The sequence below is a fragment of the Fringilla coelebs genome (assembly GCF_963513975.1).
Source record: "Fringilla coelebs genome assembly, chromosome: 7".
Lineage (NCBI taxonomy): Eukaryota > Metazoa > Chordata > Aves > Passeriformes > Fringillidae > Fringilla > Fringilla coelebs.
Genome location: NC_140035.1, coordinates 16,935,310 through 16,958,032, shown reverse-complemented (window position 1 = coordinate 16,958,032; position 22,723 = coordinate 16,935,310). Strand labels below are relative to the sequence as shown.

The following is a 22,723-nucleotide window of genomic DNA, read 5'->3' as shown; positions in this document are numbered from 1 at the left end:
AGTCTTTTACACAAAAGAGCAGCTTGAAGGATCAGGCAGTAACAAAATCCATTACAAAAAATGTAATAGCCTTAAAGCCACATTTTACTTTGCAGTGTTGTTTTTATCTTTTAATCAATGTGTACTTGATGGAATAATAAAGAGCTGTAACAAAACAACAGCAGGATACCCATTTAATTATTATACACAATCTCTGAAACTAAGAAGTTTACAGTTGTTAGTGGAGAGAAGACAATATAAATACATCCTTTATGTGGCTGAATTTTAGGCAATAAGGAGGAAAATCATTGGGCCGGTGATAAAACTGCATGTGGGATATAGTTTGTATCTACAAAATTTTCCCTATTATAAAATAATGGATTGATTAATGACAAAATGCATTTGTTTGGCCTACCATGGCAACATTCATACAATACAAGATAAGATACTGTAATCACAAATTGCATTTTAAGAAATAATGTACCCATGTTTCACATCAAAGGATGTGGTGGCGTTCTTTAGCTAAGGTGAGAAAATGCTTTCATATATAATTTTATATATATATATATTTATATATATATATAGGACTATGTTCCAGTTACATACAAATTTTAATATTAAATACATTGTATTAAATCAAGGAAAACTTCACAAATACAGAATCTGACCCTGCAATCCACATTGCAAAACTGAATCCATGACTTCAAATGGACAGATTAAGGAGGAAAGTATTATCCTTGTTAGTTTATTCACAGGGTCAGATTCAGTTGTTATTTTATAAACTTCCTAATGTTTGCTTGTCAGTTTGGGTCTCTTGAAATCATTTACTAGTTAGGTGATTAAAAAAAAAATTGGAACAAGGGTTTTCAAGTTCATCTTGAATCAAGATTATTAATTATTCTCACACAGAAAAAGTAGCAAAATACAGTACAAACCTATTAACAGGAAAGTTGAATTTGAAAGAAAATTTGCTCCTTACATTTCTGATACAAGTACTGATAAATGGCCAAGATCAGCAACGAACACAAAGATTTTTTGCATTGGCTACTGCAGACATTTACATTGATACTAGACAAGGTAGACAAGGTGGAATGAGACAAGTATTGCACTACATTACCTGTGCTAGTTTGAGATGAAAGACAAAAGTTACAAGGTAAATAATTTATATTTTGTGGTTGTGGCACTCCTTTAATTCGTTTGTAAAAAAATTACTTGAAGAGCGAGTCATAGACAAGTCTCCCGGTCAACACCTTTCCCTGAGTCAGCTTTCTTCTCTTTTCTGATTTCAGCACTAGGAGATGAAAGGGGAAACAAAAAAAAGAGAGTTAAGGTAGCACTATCACACACACAACTATATATATATATAGAATCTACCTGAAAACCAACATTGCACAGATACTTTTTTTTTCATGCTTCATGGCACAAACTGGGAAAGCAGGTGAAAATTTCTGTGCTGAATGATGTAGAAGGTATCAGGCAGCATTTTAGTGACAAGGTAGGTAAAGAACTTAAGATGTACAGACAGCCAGCATGCAAGCAAAGATAGTCACTTATTAATACTTTTTTGGCAAATACAACTTAATTTACTAAATAATGGTAATGGTACAGTTCTCAGACAATACCAGGACATTCTTAAATGGAACAAACAAGAGGTCACGGTAAGTATTTCTTGTCTTTAAAACGTATTCTCTTTTTCAACTGTACATTTAGAAGGAATGTTTCTGAACTAGAGCAGTGCAAGCCAATATCCAACAAATATTTGGCTTTCAGTCTTGATTGGGGAGAGCAGAAGTCTGGGGAGGATGGGGAGAGACTATACTCCCCATGTGGAGTGTAATACATTCTTCCTCATGTATACATTATAAGGAAATAAATTATTAAAAAAAAAGCCTGGAAGATCAGACACAAGCTCTGTCATTCAGAACATTAAACCAGAGTTCAAATTTGGATTCAGCTTTTTTTTTCCCCAGTTAAAACAATGTTGATTTGCCTACAGAAAGCAATATACGTGCAAAGCAGATGAGTTTTTTGTGTGTGTGAGTGTCCTAATTTGCAACAGCGTAAATAAATAAAAAGTCATGTTCTTCCAATGAGTCTCAATCACAGCATGAAAATGCAAAGAGGCTTCCACAACACAGGCAAATCAAGCCTTCAACAAAGAGTGGCAGGGTATCTAAAGAAAACCAGATGGTTCTGAGAACAAACCTGTAGCAAGCACATAACCTACCAGGTTTCATGGGAATAATTCCTTAACTAGAATGAATGAGAAATAGGCTGAGTTACACAAGGCTTAAAGAAAGCAAGATCAATTCTCAAATTCTTGAGGCGATTCATGCACAATTCTACAATCATTTGACATTTTTCTTCACATAAAAATTGCTTTAAGGATACAATTCAGTTCAGCCAAAGCTTACTTCTATGCCTATGGCAGCTTCCAGAGGTGTTAATGGAAATAGCTAAAGAAAACCAACTTCTGCCACTTCAACTGCCAAATCTGTCACCTTCTGTAGAACAGTGATAGAATTGGGTACGTTACACTTTCTGCACACAAAGGGTATGCAAACAAATTCCGGGGGGGATGAATTGAAAGTGCAGCAGTACAGCAGGCAGGGAGTTACCTGTGCTTAGTAAAAGCAAACACTGAGGTGTTGTGTGCCTTACAGTCTACAATATTTCCACGTTTTAGGTGCCTCTGTGATACCAGGAAAGTCTTCCTTCTATTTAGGATTCACATCTCTGAGCAGCTCCTGCAGATGTGGGCTTTAATGCCTTGAGAAATTTGAAAAAAAAAGGACAAGTCCAGTCTTTTTCCAGTAAAACATGTCACTGGTGGATCTGTAAAGGAGTTGGAGCTCTCTTCCTCCCTACCAAGGGAGCAGCCTAACACACCTGAGCAGGAAGGTCTGGGATGTGGGATTTTCATACCTTCAGGTCAAAAAGGAAACTCACTTATATCATCTACAAAGTGACAGATACCTTTTTCTCCAGTACTTTAAAGACCAGCTAAGTCTGTCTCCTGTCCATGGTCAGATCTGCATATGCTTTGAAATTGCCCTCTGAAGGGCTTAATAGTATGAGCAAAGACAGAGGAATGTTTATTTACATGTACCAAAGAGGGCTGTGCTTCAGGTAAGTGCCTTGGTGTTCTCATCTACCAAGAAAGGCTCAAAGGCTGACCTTTAGGTCCCTGGGAATTTAAATAATAAAAAACCAAAGGTTGGAAAACTGTGAAGTTCAGGTAAACCTCTATGGCTAGGCAACTTAACTGAATCCTTTGTAAGTCCTCCCTTTAGACAGGTAAAAGAATTCAGGAGCCTGGGATGTAAGAGCTCTCACACTATGCTACTTCACAGAATCAGGGCCAGGGCACATCTTGTGATAGAAGTTATCCATGCATCAGACTGGGAAGTCATTTGTATAAACATTTCCTGTCTAAAATCTCTTTTTGTGGATTCTTTTAGTTTATAACTGACCAAGTCAACTCAGCATTTAATCACTACGAGTAACTTCTTGTTAATTGGTCAATGCCTTGCATAATAGGCATAACATAAAATCATAGTATACTACCATAATGTAATTATCCACATTTAATAATATTTTGAGATATAAGGAAGCAGAACTGACAGCAGAAAGAGAATACTAAATGTTATGTAGTTGAACTTCACAAAGCATCAGTAAAATTTATTTCAAAATGAGATTTTTTTCCCTCTCTATGATAAGGTACACTTCACTAAGGAAACTGTTAATCTAATTCTGCTGATCTTGATAATTTTCAAAAATTATCCTTACTACTGCTACCATTCCAAGTTTTTTTTCCCTCACTAATTACCTAGGATTGAATTATATCCTCATTTAATGATACATGCATTATGTTCTGTAATATTTTTGTTGTTCTATCCCTAATATGACTTAAGATTAAAGTTGCTTATGGCTTTGCTTATCAGAAAAAGTCTTTCAGGGTCAAAGCTCGTTGAATCTACTCCTCTCTCAGAATCTGAGATAAGCTAGAGCACCTGAAAATGCAGGATTTCAGAGTCTTTAAGGCTGTTTGTTTATAATAGGACACTAATATCTAAAACCAGAAAAATCTTTTCTCCTGAGTCTTTGTTTTCAGGAGCAAAGATACAAGAACAAATTGAAAATTAGATCTTTAGAAAATTTCCCATTTCATTAGTTTCTATTTCACGGCAGTTTAAAGGGCAAATCTCTTATCTGAGCCACAGTCTGTGTGGGTGCTCTTTGTTCAGAGGGTCATGCTTACATCATCTGTCGCACCACCAAAGAAAGCAACATCCACCAGGAAAATTAAAACTCCTGTGTACCCAGGGGCTGTGAATGTACCACATCAGGTTCTTCTCTTTCTCCAGGCTTTCAGAGCCTGGGCAGCAGAGGCACTTGACATAAGAAAACCCTCCAGCAGATCCTCCTCCCCAGCACCACACTGATTTCAGTGACATGATCCTTTTCAGTCCATGTGTAGGGTGGAAGGCAAACAAGAACTAGGCTACTTTGACTCTCAGTGAAATATCATCAAAATGAGCACATTAGTGGGCTGCTCCATGGCTGTCTGAAAGGAAGGTTCTCTGGTCATCAACTGCTCAGTCTTGTCTATGCAGTACAAGGAAAGGAACAACTCTGAAAGGCAGCATGCCATGTTGGGGTAACAGAATTGAAAAACACTATCAGTACAGGCGTTCTCTTACTGCATCTGTTCACCCTGAAACAATGGCTAGCTGTTTCAAACATGGGCTTTTGAAAAGTACATTTAGAAATGGCCAGAATATAATTCTCTGTTTTAAAAAAGATGACTAGGAATAAATTCAATTTGACATTTGATACACTACACTATTGAAATACACTATTTTAAATACAGACTAAATTTCAAATTTTAATATTTGGGACTTTAATGAAGACATTTTACATTCATATTTGAAATTTTTTCTCATCCTGTCTCCCCAAAAACTACACAAAGTCAACTCATTTGGGTTCCAAGGTGACACCATTTTGAATTGGAAGACACAATCAAGGAAAAGGTTGGGGTCGGGGTCTTACCTTTGGGGAATCAGCTTCTAGAGTGATTAGGAAGGGGAGCTTATGACAGAAGTGTGACACAAAACAATTAAATAGAAAATAGTTACATTTTAAATTTATGGAAGCAGAGGAAAAAATTCTCTTAGAAAATCACACTGTGCTTGAATTTAATATTTTCTTATTCCTGTCGTAACTCTGTAGCACAGATAAAATAATGTGTCTTCATTTCACTGGACTAAAATCTAAAATTATTTAACTGTTTTGAGTACAAGTGAAGTTGGCAGAAAAATGTAAATAAATGATGCAATCATAAAATTATTTTCACTCCAAACATTATTAAGATTGCATTCAGAGTATTGGGTTCTTCATACAGCTATTTCCAGGGCAGTGATGATCACTTCTTTTTCAAGAGGAAAGAACAAAAACAAGCAGAACAAATGCAATATCCAGGTGGAGGCTGGTGGTTCATTACACAAGCATCAGGCATGCTCAGCTTCATTTTCCACTGGAGCATAACTAAGTACCATGCAAATATTTGTGATTTATGTTTTTAAATAAATAGTGAATTTGTGTTTTGAGCTCAGAATATTACGACTGGACATAAGAAATAAAACTGCAAAATGCTAAAAATCTTTCTAATCCCTAGCAAAATATTCTAATATTGGTTTGACATCAATATATAAAGTATAATGAGGTTTAAAAAAATTAAGACCTTTTAGAAGGAAAGCTTGACTCCTTATCTTTTGCATTCTCTGAGGATATCAACAATGTCTTCCATACAGCAGTTTTTGCCATTTCATCAGAAATGTTTATCACAGATGGGTCATCTCTAGACAAGAATGAAAGTAAATACACAATAAAACAATCAGCAATCAGTCTTGTTACTTATTAACTCAATAAAAGTCCTTGAAAACTGATAGTGATGACAATATTTAAGTGCAGTGTAAGTTAAGGGACCGTGTTAAACTTCAGAAATCCTGAACAATTACTTAAATACTCTCTTAGAACATCTCAGCACTTTTTAAGTATTTTCTTCCTCCAACAGCAATTAATCACAGTAACATCAATAAAATGTATTGTGTCACTCCCAACCAATAAACAGGAGGAAAATAAAGAAGTGTGAAATTAAATATTGCCCAAGATCCCACAGCATGATAGCGGCATCACTGGATTAAACACGATCCCAAAAGGTCCTACTTATGCTCTGAAACTCCACCTTACTTTTAAAGCTATTTTAAAAGCAATCAAAAGCCTTAACAAAATAAAATATTTATGAATGCTTAAATATTTTTTAATATTTAATTTATTAGAGCTAATAAAAAATGCCACAATTAAACAAATCAGCAGTATTAAGTAGCACTTTGTAGCCATTATGGTCTTTGTTTTACCTGGACTGCTCCAAACACGCATTTACACACTTAAGAATAATAAAGCCCTAAGTGTTTTAAGGAGCTGCCTGTACATTATTCCTGACTTCATGGTTACTTGGCATTCAGTAAGCCCTCAGTAAACTTGTTGTTTGTTTTGGGGAACCACTTAATTCACCAATATCTTGACTCTTGTTTTTAGCTACAGGACAGCAACCCTTTCAGTACAGAGTCAGGGATTACCCAGGCAACTCTACCAACATCAACACAATGGAGATCTGTAGAGACCATGCTGCAAGATAAATTTAGCTACATGTTGCTAATATAAATTACAACAAGAAGGTATGGACAAAACAAGAAAAGAACCAGACCACTAGTAGTGTGATGAGTTAAAAGGAATAGGCTGGGAATTTTCAGAGACACAGTTACAAATCTCCTGATTTGCATTAGGAGACATTACAGTAACTTTGTGTTGAAATGTTAGAGAGAAGGCTGCTCAAAGATGATGTTCCTAAGAACTCATTCATGCAGAGGTTACTGTCACCAGATATTTCAAATCTTTTATTAAGAATTTATTTCTGAAAACTTTAAATTATATTCATTCCTTATGGCCTGGCAACATTATTACTATCTATAATGTTCATGCTTTTTTAGTTGTGTCAACCCTGCTTTATCGACCAGGACAGCTCTTGATTCACTCATTATCTTACATAACAGGATTTAATCAGAATGTTTTACAACATACTACTGTAAGAACCTAGTTTTTCTGCAGCGTTTTCAACATCTTTCCTGGATCCCTGCTTGCATCAGTGAAGGGTTTGACCTGCTCTACATCTTCCTTTTCACTGTGCATGTCAGAAGCCAAAGTTCATTGTGAACAGTCTGATCCTGCAGCCCTGTCCAATGGAAGGCTTCCCACTAGTGTGTCTTTTTCCTAGGGAATGTGAGATCATGTGGAAAGACTAGAAAAGGTCTGACCTTGTTTAATGCTTCAGTGGTTCCCCTATCCATACCAAACAAACATTCTCCTGATATTCAGTAAGCACTATGAATAAATATTGTGGCATGTTTACTTTATTTAATTGCAACTCACCTAAAAGAGGAAAGGTATATTTTACCTGTAATGTCCTTCTAGTGGTAACTGAACAGTCCCTTCCTCTTCCATTGCTAACATACTTTGCTCTTCCTAGGACAAAGGAATTTAGACATGAGACAGGATATGAAATTGTGAAAAGTGAAATTTGTGTACTTTAATCATCTTTCCATTTTCTTTAATATTAAGTATTTATTTGGAGTTCTTAAAGTGAGATACTTTTCAGCTTTTACTTAAATAGTTGACATTTAAAAGATGTATCTTCACTTAATGCTATTTTCCAATGCCAAATAGAGCATTGTTTTGTAACAATAAAGAGAAGAATTATTAACAGTGAGTGAACAACTGTCTGATGAATTTTAAACACTAATAACAGGATATATGGATTGATGTTTCCATGCAAAAATTAGGGAAGATTATTTAAGTTGGCCCACACAGTTTTAATACTGACAATATTGATTTTAATACTGATTTTTCAGTGAAAGGCAATGAAACAAGTGACCCAAAATTAGTTTTCACTTGAAGAGAGTTAGGAGATAAATCTACCAAAAACCACATGTAAAGTAATTACAAATTTAGCAGATCTGCCTTAGCAGGGTGGGGGGGGAGAAGAATAGAGCAGCTCTCAAGCACCATGTCCTGCCTGCAAGAACAAAGGAAAACAACCTCCAGAAGAGGATTCCCAGTGTCCACACCCCTGGTAGGGATAAGCACAGCTAGGAGGTCACCAAGTCTTGGCAGGAAGGTGAGCATCAAATCCTGCTCTAAATTGTTGCAGTGTCTATGTGAGCCCCACAGATGCCCAGAGACCTCCACAGCTTTCTTCCCTTCATAACAGTTTCTCTTTGTAGCAGTTTTCACTGTTGAGAGCATGGGTTGGCTAAAAAAGAGAGTTTACAATTTTCTGGCAGATCACCAAAGCCCCACGTGCATCACAAGCACTGATTTTGGGTATTAGCAGCAAGCACCAGTGCAGTTTTCCAGAACAGTAGAATTTAAGTTCTCTCTGTTCAGAAATTTGGTTCTTCAATGCTTTATTATTATAACTATTTCAAAAGCCACAACATTTTTTTTCTTCAAATGTGAAAGTTCCTTGTTCATTCTTGTCTCAGAAAGACATAATTGATTAACATCAAAGTGGCTTCCAAAGGAGGACTGTGAGAAGAAGGCACGTATCATATCCACTATAAATGTACAAAGCCCTGGAAAAAACATGGCCTAAAAATATAAAAACAACTTAAGTGATGAAATTAGGATCCAATCAAGTAAGTTTCAGATCCTGTCAACTACATTTCTGAATATTCTTGTGGGTAGAATACTTCTATTTTTAAAAGCTGTGTGATAGCAACTCTCCAATTAATTCCTTAGGCTACATGTCAGAAGTTTTTTATTACTAGTTAATTTTGTCATTTCCAGGCTTCACAGCTTCATAAGTTTTTGACAGTTGAACAGTTTTAATAATAGCTCTAAATATTTAGAAATGCCAAAATATGTAAAAATAACCTCTCAAAATAGACAGTGAATGAAATAAAGTAACACCAGTAGATTTTCCCAGTTTTGTTTTCTGATGCCATCCTATCAAGCAAGGGAAGGAAAGTGACATATAACCAAAACATAAGAATAACAAGGAATTCTTTCCAATAACCAGACCTACATGAAGAGAGCTACCTTGGTTACTTCTGGTTACTCTGAATTGTGATGACAAGACACCATGATGAAACATCTCTCTGGTCTGCTTTGATTCAAGGGAGGAAACAATGACTCACATATTTTAATCTCAGCCTGGTAGTTTTACGGGCACATACTAAATAGTAAATAATCTTCTGGATTTTTTCTTATAGGTAAAATCTTTTCCCCAAAATATAATCTAGTTTGTGTAGTTACCCATTCAAATTATTAGCTCATGTCCTATTTCTGCAAATAAAGCTACTAATGGCAATCCTTAACACACACATTTCACTGGTCTTGGATCACGTCTCAGGGCATTCTTAAGGATAATTTTCATGTTGATAAGGAATGGTCTGAAAAGCATACTCTTTGAAATAGATGAGGAGTCCAGATCTGAAACAGCCACCTGGGTGCTAATGGCACAGGATGCGAGTCTGAGCGTTTGGTTAACGGGGTTAGCAGGGCCCTGCCCTTTTCATTACAAAGTGAATTGTTTCTGCAGTAGCACAAGGACAGCTCTGGCCCAGAGTGGGACACTGCACAGGGCCATGACATTGCTGAGAAAGGGCACAGAGTGATGCCTTGTGCCCTGTGTAAGGCTCAGAGGCAGCTGGAACATCCACAGGCCTTAAAATCTGCACTGCTTTCCTCAGCATCTCCTGCAGGGATGAGACCCAGCCCAGTGCAGCATCTGGGATCTTTCCTACAAGCATAGGTTCATCTCTGCACACCATCTGAGTGGTTCTCAGAAGCAATCCCCAGAAGTACTGTGGATAATATTTTATATGACAGTACAGCAGCCTAAGAATCTACATCCCCACCTAAGCCTATCAGGTTTTTAACCTCAAAAGCACTTATGCAAAATATGACAATGTTACACTTAGATACTGCCAACAAGTCTGCTTGTTACATGGAATGTGTCTTACAGAATTTTCTCTAAATATCTGAAGGAGAAATTGATAAATTGCTACACACAAAGAAACCTGAAACCATGACCCACCTCTTTCTCAGCATCTTCCAGTTTCTTTTTCTTGCTCTCAGGCATCAAATCATCTAACCAACTGAGCTCCCGCTTGGTGAAAAAGAAATCCATGAGTTTTCGGACAAATACCAAAGCTAGGACCTGAAAAGATATTCATTCAAAGAATTAGGAAATTAGGCAAGTAAAACAGACAAATGCATTTGTAGAGGAATTCTTTCAAAAGTGACCAGTTTGTAGCTAGAACTTTATCCTTTAGTTTGAGTGAGCTAACAGCTGCTATTCCTTTGTTCAAACAAAGTATGGTTTGAAGCATTTAGCCATCACTGCAGTCAGCAAATATCTCCTATTTTCTATGAGTGAAATCATCAGAGAAATCACTTAAGCAGCAGACCACCGTTATTTCTCCCAAGACACAGAACTGTTAGGCTCCTCAGTTCAGTAAGCAGTCTTCCTTAACAAGTGAATGTTCTTTTTGTAACAGGATTTAGTAATATTCCTTAAATAAAAAATGTCAAATAAATTTTAGTATTTTTTCTTTAAGAGAAGAATTTTCCCTAAGAGAATATAAGTTGGGATATCCACACATAGGATTCAAGGCACAGGTGAAATGTCAAATTTTTCACTACTTAATACATTATAAATTTTCCTTGAACACAGAATCAAAGCATTATAATTAACTGTCCAAAAGTATATTTTTCTTCAATAATAATTATCCACAAGTGAAAATAATTAGGGATTTTTAGAAGAAATAAAAAAAATCATACCATCATAGGAAAGACAATGGCAGCTCTTGAAACCTTTATAATCCAGAGAAGTACAAGACAACTCAGCTGAATTATAGTGAAGAGATGGACCTTTCTAAGAGGAACATGCCTTAGATAAATAAAATCTGGCTGGTGCTTTGCAGGCATCCAGAATAACTTTATCCTGTCAAAAAGCTGAAAGAGAAAATTTTACACATTTGGATCAAAATGAGGTGTAGGATCATCTACACTGGCATTCACACACTGCCTAAAAGATCCAGAATATCCAAAGAATCTGGCTTCTTATTCTAAAGGCAAAAACCACATCATTTCAGCAGCACAGAACAGTAACAACCATAAGCCTTTAATCCAGCCTAGTCCAGCAGTGGCAAAGGGCTTGTCTCCTCACCCACAGAGGACCAATGAGAAACATGTCACTTAAGCAGAGTTTAATTACTTGGTTAGTCACACTGCAGTGCCTTTCCACTTGAACACACATGTGCCTCCCTAGGTTGTGTTGCAGATGTGCTGAGATACTGAACTCTGCTGAATTACATTCTATACATTCTATACTGCAGGAAATTCTCTGTTCTTTGTTACCACACTGGATGTTACACACAAAGAGGTGGCAACTTTGAATTTGTGACCTCTTAACATGAGGCAAAGCCAGACCCCAGAGTGGTCTTGAATCAATTGTGACTCCAGCTGAATGGAAGCTGGCTGATCCTGTTGGGCATGTGTACTATCACACTTCTTTCCTAATACATCCTAGACTCCTTTTCCAACAACTGAGCTCTGCCTCCTTTGGCACATTTATGTCATGGCACAGTGATTATGGTGATGCACCAATTCTCCCTGCATGGATGAGCCATGCTATATTCACACTGCCTTCAGCAATGTCAAGTTTTGGAAATTTTTATTGAGCATGTGCAAACTGCATTTTTTTAAAGGCTTATAATTTAGCCAGATTTGAGTATATTCCTTTTTCACAGAAACAGCAAAAAGCACATCCTCCCACAAAAGCTATCTTATCAAATCTCTATTCCTTATCCCAGCATGGGGGAGGAAGATAAGGAGGGGGATGCTATCACTTTTCCAAGTAAAGATAGCCAGATTTCAGCATGTCTTGAAAGCAGTCCTCAATAGTGTAGTGTACTTTCTCATACCCCTGTTCTGAGAAACAGCTGAACCGTATTAAATTGAAATTATTTAAACCTCAGTAAAAGCCAAACTACACTTCTGAGAATATCAACCCAAAGGATAAGAGATAAGCAACGTTACAAAAGAAGAGTCTCTGAATAGAGGCCACCAGTCAAAAAAAAAAAAATCCCAGTTTTGCCTATAAATGGAGGTAACTTGCAACCAAATGTAATGAAAAAAGCAATCAGAAATTTTCTTTTCTTTTTGTATTTGACCTTTTGCACAGTGTAACTTGTGCTTCCACTGTGGGATTGTTTTTTCTCAATTGTCTCGGAAGGTGTGTCCATGCCTCGTGGGCTAAAGGATTTGACACTGTGCCACTTCGTGCTGCAGTCAGCCAGGAGAAAAAGAGCACAGCACAACCCCAACCTGAATGCTGGAATGCCTGCTTCCTGCCAGCTACTCCTACTTGAGGCCACTGCAGGAATGCTGCCCTTCCACTAGACTTGACCCTTCATCCCTGAAGCGCTGTGGCTCGCAACAGCTCCCCCTCCCTGCCTGTGTTTATTTGCACAGGGAAGACCTTCAAAATTTCACTTATGTTGGTTTTAGGGCAAGTTAGCCCTAAAGGCAAAGTTCAAGATAAGTGTAGCCCTGCAAAGGAACTTGAAAAGGCAGCATGCAAGCAAGTGAATGGGCAGGCAGCAGAGAGGGAAGAGCCCCTGATAGTTACTACCCGGTTTTTAGGCTCAGCAAAATTCTCTTGATAACAAGAGAGAACAGAACAATCAGGAGCCAAAAAAATAGGGGGGAAAATGGAGCACATGGCCTAAAGGGAATACTATATTTAGAGAGAATCCATTTTCCTTTTGTCACTTTCAAAAATTTAAGATTGGCAACATTCCTTTAAGATTATACACAAAAGCTAATACAATATATAAGAAGAATGGCAATATTTTTTATAGAAAGCATCATCAATAAGACACTCATCATAAGTCCATTTTACCTGAATTCCCTTTAGAGATGAAGCACCCATGTAAAGAAACACTCCATAAAGTACTGGCATAGGAATAAACTGCACAAACAAGCAGAGAAAGAGAAGAGCATATTAAATACTACTTAACAATTTTAAACGCTTCTAGAAAGACATTCAAAACAGTTGAATTACAAAGTGCCATATGCCTGCATTAATCAGACAAGTTGTAAATTCAGAGTCACTCAATTATAAATTAATAATGTTTCTCAGAGTATAAAGCAAAAGAAGAATCTGGCTCTGTCGCTCTTATGGACAGTTATTACAATATCCTTAATTCCCTATTAATAAAATTAACAGAACTACAGAAAAAAACTTAAAGCCTTAATTTAAACTCAAATTCTTTTCTTTAACGACAGCTCAGAAAAATGTTCAAGAGACACAAAATACTTCTTACTGCTAAAAGTAATATTTTGTGCTCTAAGCATTTAAAAATGGGTGAATGATTCCATGGAATGATTTTTAAAGAGACTATTTAAATGTTCAGGCTCACAGCATAAACTGTGTAGGTAACTGATTATGCCCATAGAATCTGTTAGAAATACTAAATACACAAAATGCCTGTTCTGTGTGTTTTCAAGGTGAAGGCTTTATGATATCCTTAATAAAATACTGCTGGGAAGTATAATTTCTAAGGGCTTATTGCCCTCACTGCGACAATATTCAAGACTAAGTTCTGGTTTTATTAAAGCCAGTGCCAAAACTCTCACTGATTTCACACAGGCCAGATAATTCTTTAAAAAGTATTATATTTGACTGTAACTAGACACCCTTTTTCAGGACATTGGTGAGCTGTCTTGAGTATGCAGGAAGCATGAGATAATTTTTCTGTTCATTTCCAAGAAACAAACCATAGAACTTCTCTTGCAACTGTGAAAATATTTTTAAATTACTTGGAAACCACAAAATGTTTTTAAATTATCTAAATAAATTTTAAATTGGTATAACGAGACTGTTTCATGGTAATTTGCCATGGGCCCAAAGTATTGACAAAGTGTGAATACAGCTCAATGGCAGAATTCCCTTTGACTTCAGTCAAGCCAGATTTCCATTACAGGGTTTTTATTTTAAAATTTCTAGGCACTTTATTAAGCAAAATTAGAATTCCACTTTAAATTCTCTTTTTATTTTAAAATTTCTAGGCACTTTATTAAGCAAAATTAGAATTCCACTTTAAATTCTCATTGTGTCACATTATACTAGTTAGCAATGTGCCTGGAAAGAGCATTCATTAGATAATACAGTAACAACAGTGAAATGTTCAGTGCAGTACTCCTTAATTTGCCCTTACTTCCCCAAATTACCTTGAGAATACTTGTCAAAAAGACAGATGAGCCCATAAGGACAAAAATCATGAGCCCTGTGACTCTTTGCTCCCGGATTCCAAGAAATTTTGGCTGCTCCCCTGGAGCGGAGCACTCTGATTCCAGTTTTAAGCTGTTCACATGGGAAATGGAGAGGACAGTGGCTGCAACAAACCACGGCAATCCCATAATAGAGCACACACCAAGCATCACTGCCACCATGAGTAGGTCGAGGTGGTATCCACATCCTTTCTGTTAAGGAAAGTACGGATGGAAAGAAGATGTAAAATGACATCTGAGTTAAGGAGAACGCTCCTGGCAGGCATTCCTAATGAACAGCAAGAGACAACTGAAAATTTGAGACTTGTAGGAAAAATAGAGCTTCCTTCTATGTGTTATCCAGGCTGGGTCAGTAGGGATGGCAGACTGGTTACCTAAGGGGAATTCCTACTGCTTCACATTCAGTGCTCAATGTCACTGGACTCCTTCCAGTTGTGAGTTAGTGTACCACAAATCCACTCTACAGCGGGCACTGAACAGCTTTCCTGCTTATAAAATGATACTGGTGAGACACTGGAAAATACATACATCTGTTTTAACTAAGTCTCCTCTGTGGATAACAGTAAGCAGAACATCCAGCTGCGCTGCCCACTTCCCACTGCACTAATCTTAGTAGACCTTCCATCCATTCTTACAAAGAGATGGAAAAGCATATATTTTTACTGGTCCCTATATAAAAACCCACAACATTTGCAAAGTCAGTTTGTGCTAGAAGCGGCCATAAAACCACAGTGTTCCTTCTAAAGTTTTTTAAGATGGCAAGCACATGATATACATTTACACTAACGTACTTTCAATCTTAGATAAGAGCAGATAGCTAGAAAATAAGATACATTAAATTAAAATACAAAATCTATTAAGTTAAAACATTAAAATTAAATTTAAAAATTAAAATTAAATTAAAATCTTAAAACTGCTTTATTGGTTTCCTTAGTCAAACATAACATCATAATATCCACAGGAAAAGTCAATGCAAAACCTTTGGGTTTGGAACCCTTCTGTAGTGGTCAAATGTTACATAAATTTACCAACAGGGGGATAATGGTTTGCCTTCAAACATAAAACCCTTTGGTCGAACCTTAGATAAATTTAAAAACCTCCAATAACAATCTTCACTTGAAAAAGAAAAATGCATCAATGCATCAAGCTGGGTTCTATAGATATCTGCTACCATAGCTGAACCACAGCTGAGTGGGATATTTCACTTCAGTTTTAGCAAGTATCCAGGACCTCCTCACAGCTGCAGGCAGCAGTTGAAGTTATTTTCTTTTAAAAAGTCAGGTAGTTAGCCATCTCCACAAAACTTTGCAATATGGCAACAAATCCAGTGTCATGGTCTGATGAAACAGCGATGTTCATGCAAACAATGTGAATATGTTGAACCATAATTTTGCCTGTAAACCCATGCAAATGCCTTTTGACATAAAAAAAGTAACTAAACTAAACTTGGAAGGGTTTGCTACAGAGGCTGCCAAAAGCTGAAATGTGCACTATCCAGAATTTGCTATGGGAAGTATAAAAAAAGAGGGGAAAATGAGTTGGAAGCAAACAAATCATTTCTTTATGAAGACAACTTTTACTTCTAAAATGGGAAGCGTCTGGGTTTATGAAAATGTAAGCCACATATCAAAATGAAAATGCCATCTTATTTGCTTACATTATTTAAAAAGGGGGAAAAGTAAAGAAAATGAAGAGAATCAACTCTAGCAACCTTCCCTCACTCCCCAAAAGTGCCTATGAGTCTTATCTCCAAGACACATCTTGACAAACTCAGAGATGTGTCAAACACAGATATTAGTTACAGGCACAATGCACTCAAAGAAAGAGTTTAATTCTAAATCCTAACAGAGACACCTTTTTTTACCTTCTGACACATTTATGAGGAATGTATCTGCTAATGCATACAGAATCCGAGAGCATTTCCTCACATTCATACATGATCTGAGGAACCTGACATATGGGAAGAAAAGGAAGCATAGCAACAGGTGATGCTACACCAGACCCCAGCAAAACTAAAACGCAGCAAGACAAGGGGGCAGCCAGGAGGACCATCTGACTCCCAGATGCCAGTGCTGAAAAAACACATTCCAAAGCTTGGCAGCAAATTCCTGCATCTGTCAAGTTAACCACATGCAATGCTATGGATTGACATGAAGAGCCAGGCTGACAAAGAGGGCAAAAAAAGAACATATCAAATGTCACAATCATCCAAGAAGAGGCAATGCAAAGTGAAGGTTGCAAATGCATTTGCTAAAGCAACTTGGGATTGGATTGCTGCTTATTAAAAGTATGTCAAAAAAAAGCCTAAGCTTGCTGCATATACATGTACAGAAACCTGCTGCTAGATTTTGCCCAACAGTTTTTCAGAGGGGTGATGTCCCTTTTTCTCTCTCCATCTGTAGGCAACTAAAGTGTTAGAGAACAGAGCAGGAAGTTGTCCTATGTTGTTTTAAGAACCCATTGTGCCTCTCAGGCTCAGTTTTATTCTTCTCCTTTCTTTAACATAGGAAGGGCATTAAAAAAAAAAGATGGGCAGAACCACAGAGAAGGATGAAGAGCAGGAAAAAAATATCTTATATTACTAAATAACCCCTAAGTAGTTTCTAAAAATCCATCCAGTAGAACAACACTGTCAGTACCTGAAGAGGCCATTAATATTGTGGTATTTAAGGAGATTATTAACTTGAGGGTTTTTTTTTCTAAGTTAATGAATCCTTCTACTAAAGCACAGAAGGCAGCACTTTTTAACCTCAGATTCTGTATTCCAAATAACATTCATAAAGTCTTCTGTAAGGCAGTGGATCACTGACACAGGGCACAGGTGCAACATAGACCAACAAAGAAAAAAGCATAAAAATTTAAAGGGGATCTATATAGTATATAACAAACTAGCATACTAAAGTAGATGGATGCACATTGCATAATCTGAAGCAGAAAACAACAGTGAATGTAGAAATTTTGACTGAATACCTTTAGTTTGTGTTCTTTTCTATTGATAATGACAGCTGTGATCTGCTGGTCCATAAAGATAAGGATAGTACAAAGCAGGGCTGGAATTACAGCAGCTATCACTGTCCACCAAGGATTAGGCCCCAAAGGAGTAATAAACCAGCCACGATCATCTCTGGTAGGCTATAAAAACAGTCATGCATAGCCAGTCAGAACTGGAAGGATTCTTTACATTTCAATTTCACAAGAATACATACAAAACATTATTAGGATATGACTTCCTTTAAAACCAACCTGTATAGAGCACTGAAAAACATGGTAGATTTCCTCTGATGGCAAAGCAAGAAATTACATACAATAAAATCATCTGGATTATTACAGACTTGGTTGCACTTGATACAGTAAATCCAAAATTTGGAGGACACCCCAGAACATTACAGAAGTCTAGGATTTGGGTGATTTAAACACTGTTAATTTCTACAGAGGAAATTAACATTAAGAAGCATGAAAGAGCCTGATGGGAGAGGTTCACTTACATGATCCATAAATCAGAGAGGCTGCATAATTCCTTGTGAACACAAAAAATTAAAAATACAATCCCTACTCCCTGATGATGTTAATAAACAATTATAAACCCATCATATTAGATTACTTTGCAAAATGATAAAGCAGTGCAATTTATCAACAACTTACCTTAAAAGCATTTGGAACCTGAAGTTTTGGTGATGGAATTCCAATGGCATAGTCAATTAAAACCATGGACAAAATAGTGAGAAAGACAGCAAAGTCGCTGACAACTGAGCGTACCTATGATTATTGAGAGAAATTACAATTTTAACTACAACATTCAGCTATGACTTCAGATTTTTCTTTGCTGTTTTAGTACAGCTTACAGCCTGAGCCTTCAGCTAAAACCATGCTTATTGTGATACGAGTTTCCAACAGAGGAAAGACGCCCAGCCTACTTCAGCAGCAGTTAACTGAATTTGCAATGCAGATGGAATATGTACTTAGACACGACTAATGGCAGCTTTTGAACTGAAATAAGGGCACACACCTTTGTTGGGAAGTATCGGCTGGTTTTGAACTGCTTCAGGGTGGAGGAGAGTGTTACTGTGGAGAAGAACAAGATGACAGACCAGAAGAGGACGTCTGGAACGTAAGGGCCATGATGACCGCAGGCTCGCCCAACAAACTCGCCGTGAAACTTTTTACATTCCTGTCAGGGAGAGAAAAAATAGTATTGTTCCAAAAATTATCCATGCTTACACTAATATTTTCTTTCCAATTTATTTCCTAAATTGTATTGCTAGAAATGGTAAAACAATTTCTAGATATTTATTCTTTTAAAACTTAAAACTCACTACGTGTGCGCCTAGTCAGCATGGGAAGTTCCCAAAGGAATCTCTTCCTTAGCCATATTAAATGATGAACTCACTAAGACATACCAGAAATGAAGTCATTAACATAAAAACGGGTTTTTTCAAAATTAGCAAGTACTCTGATTTATTTTCTGTGTACAAATACAGATTTACACTTACTAACACTCTCCAAGTGTGGAAAGCAAAGTTCAAAAGGCACAAAGAGAAAGTCTGCTCCTGGTGCATTCTCAAGAACTGCTTTTTTGCTTTCCCTTCACAGCCCCAGCAATTGAAGAAAAAGCTATTTAGGACGTGTGGCGTTGGCCTAAAAGGAGCCCAATACATTTAATACCACACGGGGGCAGCACATCCTGCAAATTGTCTTTCTCTTACAAAAATATCTGATAAAGTGCCCGAAAACCCTAAATCTTTAACATCAATTATATTTAATACAATTAATTTAATTAATTAATTAATTAAAGCATTTCCAGTACTTCTCCACTACTATCCTTAATCGACTAAAACCATAAAGAGTAGCTCTAGAAATGTGAGCTACTAGCTCTGGACTCACAATCCTTTCTTTCTCCTCCCCAATCCCTCCACACTTGTTAAGAAAAATTAAATGCAGCACCCAGAATCAGGGATTCCAGGAAGAAACATCCTGCCAGATTAGGATCTTTTTGTATTAAATCAATGTATCATTGGCTCATCACACTCCCTGCACAATTATCCTGTTATGGGAAACTTCAGCTTTGAAAAAAGATTGTCTTGGAAAAAACCACAATTGCTATTTGATGACTGTGAGACAAAGGAACACAAGGTCTTTATACTGCTATGGCAGTAAACTTGGGGTGCAGTTCATCATATGCCTCTTGAAGAGGATTTTGTCACCATCAAAATCCTCTTCATAATTGGTCCAAAATCCTTTGCTCACACTTGGTTTGTCTTGATAGCAAAAAATCGTTGGGTTTTAAGAGAGAATGAGAATCCAGATCTTCAGAAACCTGAAACATTTCAACTAGATACAAGAAATATATGAAGATATGAGCAGTAAAAGAGACATAATGGGGTGAGTCTGACCAAATATTTACAGACAGCAATGTCTAATCTCTTACTGAAGTTCTCTAGAACAGAAGTTTCTTCATGATGCTTGCAAGAAAAAAAGACACAAAAGTACAAAAAAATCAGTTATTTCTTTGACAATTACAGTGACTCGTGGGAAAAGTTGGTCAGTTATACTGCTACCTATGTAAACTCAAGTTTTGGTAATAAGCTTTCACAGAAGTTTTGAAGGGTTTTATATAATGCAGCCAGTCTTTTACATTTATAGTTAAAACAAAATCTGTTATTTTAAATCTCCTCAGCTGCAAATGTACTCTGAAAAACACTGTCAGAGATCTGAGAAAGTGAGAGGAGGAGTCTGCTCCTGCACAGATGCTCTTAGAGTGTGCTGCAATTTTGAGAATATTCATTCTGGACTGCTGGAATCCCTCAGGCCAGCAGTTCTCAACTTTCTTTCTGCTGTTGCCACACCAACAGAGTTGAGGAGCAGTCCCTGCTCAGAAAAAGCCATGGAAGCAAGACAGAGCAGTCACAGAAGATAGCTCTTACTTAACATGAGCTCTTCTGCATTCCTGCCTTTGAAAAAAAAAAGAAGAGTATCTTCTGGAGAATGTCCACTGGATTGGCTTTTAAGTGTTCAATGTGATAATGCCCTTGATCTGGTTAATTCAGTTATCTCTTCAGTCTGGTGTCTTTTGCACTCAATTCTCTTGACTGTGTAATGAAATGATCCCTTTGCGAGAAAAAGGGTGGCCCAATCTCAACGCAACTTTTTAATCAAGTTGTGAATGTCACTCTGAAAAAGGCAAATTGAATTATAAAATCCTTTAAACATAGAAAAGTGTACTGTTAAGAAACTTGTTACACATTCATGGAAGCCCCACTAAATTGTGGCATTATCTCCTTCCTCCCCTGGGAAAAGAAATTACAGAATTTATGTGAGAAAAAAGTGGTCACTGAAGAGAAAATGTTACAAAATTTCTCCCCATTCTCTTTTTTATAGCCTGAACTATTGCAAGAGTGTTTTAGAGGAAATAAATGCTTCTGATTCTTTCTACACAAGGGAACTTTGGTTTTGCCATCTGGCAGAATTTAGGACAAATTCATTGTCATTTGACATGTTTGACTTAATCTCAGCCAAGCTCTTGTGCTAGTGTGTCAAGAAGGTTCCAAAGCAGGGCATAAAATGCACACACTTGCTGCAAAAAGCTTACAAAAGGAGATAATGCTACAAAGTTCATGTTAATTTTTGTTAAGTATCTTTCACTATTTATTTGAAGAAATATGAGCAGGAAAATTGGTATTTTTTAAAATATATTTGTTGCAGTAAGATGGACAAAATTATTTATGCCTATGCCTTTATTTATTAAGTTCCAAAATTTACTTACTGACACAGTTAGGTTCCCCCACGGCACATCAGATGCAGATATATTGTAGTCCTGCCAGTACTGTAAGGTTTTATTGCTAGGATGTTCTGGTTCCACACAATTGCATCTGAAAAGAAATTTTTTTTTTCCTTAATAATATAAGACATATCAGATATTAATCCAAATTTTCAATTTTATGATCCATTGAAATTATGCTGTACATTGGCAGATAATTTTAGTTCAGATGAGTTCAGTAAATGCATGCTTTGAAGCAGTCTGGAGTTCAGTAGCTAGTGCTATTACCGGAGTATCGTTTGCTGTGAGGTGCATGTGCATATATAGTACGTAACGTGACATATTCAAACCACTGATCACATTCAGTTTTACCACCTGTTCTCTTCCTTGTCTATTGATACTTCTGAGCACAGTTTGTAACAGTGAGAAAATGCTGGTCCTGTTCCACCCTCTTACACCTATCCCTTTTCTGCATGGACATTAGTATGTACTATGTACAGTTCCAGGCTGATCCATTTCCCAGATAACAAACTCTCTGTGTCCTCCTTCTTTCCTAGATGGAGAAGTGCCTTTGCATGCAAAATTGCCCAACTACCCAGTCAACTGTCAGGGCTCTAAATGTCAGGATCACCAGCACAAAAAGCTCTCTGAACTCTGTGTCCCTTGTTTCTCCTTTGCCCACAGCTGCTGCAAAAGCATACTTTTCTTTCTAAATTGCGTATTTTAATACGCAAAATGTGACAAGGCAGTGTAGGAGGACAATAAGTAATTTAAAAATAAGTAATTTAAAATCAAAATTAAATCTTTAAAGCCTCTGAAGCAACTGTGGGAGGCTTTTTCTTTGACAAAGCCTTCAAAACATCCAGGATACTCTGTCGGATCCAAGATGTCAAGTATTCTTTGCAATGCACTTTAAATTAATTCTACTTTAATAATCTATAGCACTATCTAGTCTGTTAGTATTTGAATGTGCTTATGAGGACTTTAAATAAATTGTGTACTCTCTGATAAAGTTTTCAGGAGTAGCTGGGGACAGGATAACATCTATCGTGCAGAGCCACTGAACGTAAATTGCATTACAGCTGTAGCAGAATATCAGTTTATTCACTTACCTATGCCATCTATTTTCTATGTGACTGTTTATCTTTCCACAAAATGACAATACTCATCTAGATTTTTATGATTTTCTATATATTAAATTCTACCATCTACACCATGAGGACACAACACTGACATTCTATTTCAATTACAATACTATACATGTGACAACAGCTGCATTTAATACATAGAGAGGAAAAGATGCAGGTTGCCTTTGTGCAATTCCTTGCTTTTATTTTAAATGCAGCTATTTCCAAAAGAAAGAGGGGAAAAAAAAAAAAAAAAAGCAACTGCATTCAGAGAAGTAGAGGGCCTGAGCCAAAAGTCCTTGACTGGATCCTTCAAACATATTGAATATGCTTTGGATCAGGCCCTAAGTGCAGAATGAATGCGTGTTCAATGCGTAGTTCAAACTATTACAGGATGGGTTAAATGAAGCGCATCACTACCAGTGAGCTACAGTAGCAGAAT

The 22,723-nt window shown here is 36.9% G+C and overlaps 1 protein-coding gene across 3 annotated transcripts in view; it reads right to left on the bottom strand.

The window, feature by feature from the left end:
* Nucleotides 1–1,203: 1,203 nt before the first annotated feature.
* Nucleotides 1,204–22,723, bottom strand: part of SLC4A10 (solute carrier family 4 member 10) — a gene marked incomplete at both ends in the record, with an annotated part of 144,247 nt that continues 122,727 nt past the window's right edge. For all 3 annotated transcript variants that reach the window (XM_084209233.1, XM_084209234.1, XM_084209232.1), the window contains 11 exons: nucleotides 1,204–1,270; nucleotides 5,723–5,839; nucleotides 7,496–7,563; nucleotides 10,139–10,261; nucleotides 10,885–11,058; nucleotides 13,010–13,078; nucleotides 14,341–14,592; nucleotides 17,371–17,532; nucleotides 18,043–18,156; nucleotides 18,407–18,568; nucleotides 21,161–21,266. In XM_084209233.1, coding sequence (XP_084065359.1) covers nucleotides 1,204–1,270; nucleotides 5,723–5,839; nucleotides 7,496–7,563; nucleotides 10,139–10,261; nucleotides 10,885–11,058; nucleotides 13,010–13,078; nucleotides 14,341–14,592; nucleotides 17,371–17,532; nucleotides 18,043–18,156; nucleotides 18,407–18,568; nucleotides 21,161–21,266 — 1,414 coding nt within the window. The remainder of the gene's footprint in view (nucleotides 1,271–5,722; nucleotides 5,840–7,495; nucleotides 7,564–10,138; nucleotides 10,262–10,884; nucleotides 11,059–13,009; nucleotides 13,079–14,340; nucleotides 14,593–17,370; nucleotides 17,533–18,042; nucleotides 18,157–18,406; nucleotides 18,569–21,160; nucleotides 21,267–22,723) is intronic.